This window comes from Nansenia antarctica (assembly GCF_963989245.1).
Source record: "Nansenia antarctica genome assembly, chromosome: 11".
NCBI classification, from domain to species: domain Eukaryota; kingdom Metazoa; phylum Chordata; class Actinopteri; order Argentiniformes; family Microstomatidae; genus Nansenia; species Nansenia antarctica.
Window position 1 is genome coordinate 15346581 of NC_137681.1, and position 5069 is coordinate 15351649.

The 5069-nt window shown below is 40.5% G+C and overlaps 1 protein-coding gene across 1 annotated transcript; it reads left to right on the forward strand.

The window, feature by feature from the left end:
• Positions 1–2729: 2729 nt before the first annotated feature.
• gdf2 (growth differentiation factor 2) lies at positions 2730–5069 on the forward strand (the record flags this gene model as incomplete). Its single annotated transcript, XM_080541744.1, has 2 exons — positions 2730–3078; positions 3370–5069. The coding sequence occupies 2 exons, from the start codon at positions 2730–2732 to the stop codon at positions 4254–4256; spliced, it is 1236 nt and encodes a 411-aa protein (XP_080397870.1). The 3' UTR covers positions 4257–5069.

Genomic DNA, 5069 nt, shown 5'->3' on the forward strand with positions numbered 1-5069 from the left:
AAGGACCCAGACAGGCTCTCAATCAGGACAGGGAACCAGATGGAGTGATCACCGGGAGAGAAATACAACTACTGCAAGTGATATAAGTAAAACAGCTTGGGATGAGACTGCAGTGGATGAACTCATTGTGGACGGGAACATGGATGAGGGTTTCTGGATCTGTGAGAAACAACTCTCAGATCAGGTGTGTAAAATCACACAGAAAATCTGTCGCCATTGAAGAGCTCAAGTGTTGGGGGAGTTTGTGTCAGGACAGACTTTCATAAAGTATTCCAGGGGCTCAGATACTGGATCTATTGTCATATTAAGCACTAGACTGGATGACTGGAGTCCTTAGGAGGAGTCTTCTTATGGCATCACAGTATAGAGTGTCACTCGGATATTCAAAAGCTCCATCTCAACATGTAAATAGTAAAGTTACTAATACAACTAAATGGGATTTATATTTGTAAATAGTATGATGCAAAAAGTGTGTTTTGCAAGTAGTTAATTCAGTGTTCACTATGTAGTTTAATTAATCTATCAAGCTAAAAGATCTGTGATTATTGCATGAGATACATTTACTATTTTGATCAATATTTCAATATTTGTTTTTATGTTTATAATGTACATAGTCAATGATGATGTTATAAGGTCACAGTTTGAAAGATAAATAGTTTTTGTCGAATTGTGAATCATGATTTCAGCTTTTACAGTTTGTCATAGGAAAAGGGGTGATATGTAGCACATTGCTGCCACCTGCTGTTCTGCATGAAACAGTGTAACAAGTGTCAGTGTGGGGTGACAATGGACTACAATGAAAACATTGGTAACACTTTACATTAAGTTGCCCCAATACCTGTGTAATTAATGGAGTAACAACATATTAACATGTTGTTACATAATCATTAGGTAATTACATAGCATATGGCGTTGAGCGGTTTATGTTAAACACTGTTCCTTATTCCACTAGTGTATTAACACAAACCGTTCAACTCCAAACTACAACGTGCCAATGCATCATGTATCATAATGTTCATACAACATTGTTACCAATGTAATTAGAGTACATGTATCGGGGCAATATTATGTAACGTGTGACCCAAACATTATAAAGCTTGGCTCTGGCTACTTGGAATACTACTATGGAAGTAGTAGACCCAATATTGTCAGAAGTATGTACAATTGAAAAGTGAGATAAGATTTCTTCAATAATAGAAATTATTAATGTTCTGTTACATTATACATGTATATTCCCTCATTAAAAAATGTGCATGTATATTTTATTAAGGCTTTGTCAGGAAAACATAACATTGTATAATTTGTCTATTAAGTTAATATAGGTACAATGTCAGCTTAACATAGAAATAAATGGAATTGTATATAAATTGGGCCGCAATGTATACTATGATGGAAAGCAACACCATTGTTTTAGGTTGCTACAAGGAATGTTTGGCACGTTTTTCAGGGGAGGCTGGTGGAGGTAGAAATAGGAGGACAGGCTCATTGTAATGCAGTCAATGCCCTATTCCTCATGTTTGTCTCATTGGGACAGTCTCAGCTGACCAGACATGACCAGTCTTTAGTTCCACCCTCTCGTTACTAAAAATAAAAAAACTAAACAGTGTGGTCATCTTCTAGCTCAAACAGATACCGTTTTCTTCTCTTATGTCAACATTCAATACATGTCAATTCATATTTCAGTAGTCCGTACAGGAATGTATTCCATAAAAGGGGTTTTCAGCAGTCAGTAAACCAGAATAAAGCAGGATTATGAAACCCAGAGTGAAATATTGAGTGAATGTGTGAAAGACAAATTCCACAGTGCTGTAAAATGCTGGGACTACTCAGGCTAATGTCCTCTGACACATCTGCCTGTGGTGTACCCCCCACGATGACATGAGACCCCAGCCACTGTGTGTGTGTGTGTGTGTGTGTGTGTTTGTGTGTGTGTGTGTGTGTGTGTGTGTGTGTTTGTGTGTGTGTGTGTGTGTGTGTGTGTGTCTGTGTGTGTGTGTGTGTGTGTGTGTGTGTGTGTCTGTGTGTTTGTGTGTGTGTGTGTGTGTGTGTGAGTGCGTGCGTGCGTGTGTGTGTGTGCGTGCATAGACTGCTTATGGTGAAGTAGGATTCGTACCCAACACAAAGAGATGCTCCTTAATTTTCTTTTTTTTTCTTTTTAAGACTACTTCAAGGGCTACAAAACTGAACATAAACTTTGGCGTTGAAAAGGAATTATATTGCTTTTTTTTTTTTAATACCATGATTTGTTTCTTACATATGAAAGATTCCTAAGAAACTATCTCGTGTATATTGATGAAGCTTCTAAATAACACATTGCATGTATTTGAACTTCCCTGATGTTCTATATTGTGATTTCCGTTGGCCCGAGAGTTGACCTGGGAAGTGGGAAGATACTTAGGGAAAGTGTTGTCAGTAACCTCACAGTTTCCAGCGCTCCCCTCATTATCGCTGCGAGTCTGTCAAATGTTTACATAATCTTCATTAACTGCAAACCCCCTAACGATAACAAAGCCTAAAAGAAGACATCAATGGTCGAGATAAGCATGGCCATGCTACTATTTTGGTTGACATGAATGTGCTGTTTATTTTAGAGCATGGGAGCGGACCTCAGGACTGTAAGCCTAGCATAGGGAATCTCAAATTCAAACATTTGTCGCCCAAAGTCAGTTTTAAGTACATAGTGGGAAGGTACTGTAAACTGTGTTGATCAGAAAGGACCCTGTCTAAAGATGCAGTACTCAAGGAGTTTCCTGTTCCAGATGTGTCTCAGTCTGTTGGTGTCCACTGGGTCATGTAGGTGCAAGCCACTGAACAATGCCATTCAAACTGTAGACCCTAAGGAATTCTTACAGTCATCAGAGCAAGACGTCGTCGAGGAGGATGACATGGACTCCAGGTTAGAGAGCTTTCTGGGAACCATAAAGGAAGAGTTTCTGAGGAAGCTGAACTTATCTGATGTGCCGCAAGAGCACAGCAAGGTATACCCTCCGCAGTTCATGATCGAGCTGTACAACAAATACGCGTCTGACACGTCTGCTATGCCTCAATCTGATGTCATTCGCAGCTTCACTGTTCAAGGTATGTATCCAAGCATAGCATCAAACAGGAATTTTGAATAAAGGGGCCATAAGTGTGATAAGATAGTAAGAGGGTATGTTTACAATTCATAAAAAAACGAAAAAGTCTATAATCCGAGTGTGTTCAACGTTCACAAATACATGATAATGTGAGAGTGCCCCTGGCTATTGTTAGTGTTGTGTTTGTGTGTTCACTAAACCTGTGAGTGTCACTTGGGCTATTAACCTCAGTGATGTAATGTAATGGTAGCCCACTCTATTAAAAACCTTTATTCTATCACATCTTATGCAGATGTCAGTCACTCCGAAAGAAATGGCACCAAGTTAAAACACAGACTACTGTTCAACGTAACAGTCCCGAACCATGAAGAGGTCACCATGGCAGAACTCAGGCTATTCACCCTATTGGATCAAAGGGCAACAGTCTCCAATGGTATCCGGGCCAGCATCAAGGTCTATGAAGTGGAGCATAAAGGCAACAGGCCCATGGTCCACCTCCTGGATGGTAGAGAGGTTGTTGGGATGGATCCCTCCTGGGAAGCTTTCGATGTGACCAGTGCCGTCCAGGGTTGGATCAAGTCGGGCCGCGGCGCGAGTGAGTTTGAGGTTGTGGTCGAATGCTGGGACTGTGGGCATTTTAAAGGCGGAGGTCTGGATGTAAGTGTGGGTATAGGGGAGAACACCTCAGCCGCTCTGATCGTCTTCTCTGACGACCTTGGGAGCAGGAAGAGGGAGGCCAAGAAGGAGCTGAACGAGATGATACTTCACGAGGAGGAGACCGTCTTTTCAGGAACTAACTGGCAAGGAGATTACAACGAGTTACCTGTGGACTTGCATCCCAGACAGAAGAGGCAAGCAGAGAGCAACTATTGCCGACGGACCTCCCTGCGCGTCAGCTTCAAGGATATCGGCTGGGACAAGTGGATCGTGGCCCCTCCAGAGTACGATGCCTTTGAGTGCAGGGGGGTGTGTTACTTTCCCCTGACTGACGACATGACCCCGTCTAAACACGCTCTCATCCAAACCCTGGTCAATCTAAAGAACCCCAAAAAGGCCAACATGGCCTGTTGCGTTCCAACCAAACTGGACCCTATCACGGTCATGTACCAAGAAAATGGTATCATCACTGTGCGACACATGTATGAGGAGATGAAGGTAGCAAAGTGTGGGTGTAGGTAGTGAGAGGAAAATCTGTGGTGGTAGTGGTGGTCCCCCTTTAACCTTATTGTAAATGTGTACATTACTATTGTAAGTTGCATCTCACATATGCTCTGCAAACGCACAGTAATTGTATAATATAGCCGACTATACATTATTCAGTTATTTATAGATCTGTTCATGATTCTAGAAAATAAAGACATCAGAAAATGTTATTAACAGTCATAAACTACATGATAAGACGGATTCAGCAGAATGAATATTTTCTCTTTCTTAACCCACTACTATAGTCTGTTATTTTAGATCTTATGTTTCACAATATCAAGATACAATTTTGTACATAATGTTGTTAATTTATCAGTTGGCTTTGGCGAGGATTATCTTGCTGTATGTTGTGATAATCATGGATTTTTTTTAAATGTATCTTTATAATAGCATTGTCAGAGGGGCATTTCTGAAAATCAGTGATTGTAACTGACTTGATTTTAATTAAATATGCACTTATATCTATCCATGATGGACATTTGTCATTAGATTCACATTACTGTACATTTACTCAATGGGATTGATTGATAGTATATGAACTGATATGTGCCACAGTCTGGTCAATTGGTCCGCAAGTCGTCATCCGATTTAATGTTCGGCCCTATCTTATGAAAAATGTAAATACATTTCAGCATTGTTGAAAATCAATGACACACTCACTAGTCAACTAACACAGCTTGTTTTGTGAGCCTGCTAACAATGTAAAGTAGTGTTATAGTTCACTAGGTAGCAGTGGGGATTATTCACCGAATCCATTGCATTGCAGTCTTTTGGCTTGACTAGCGAGTT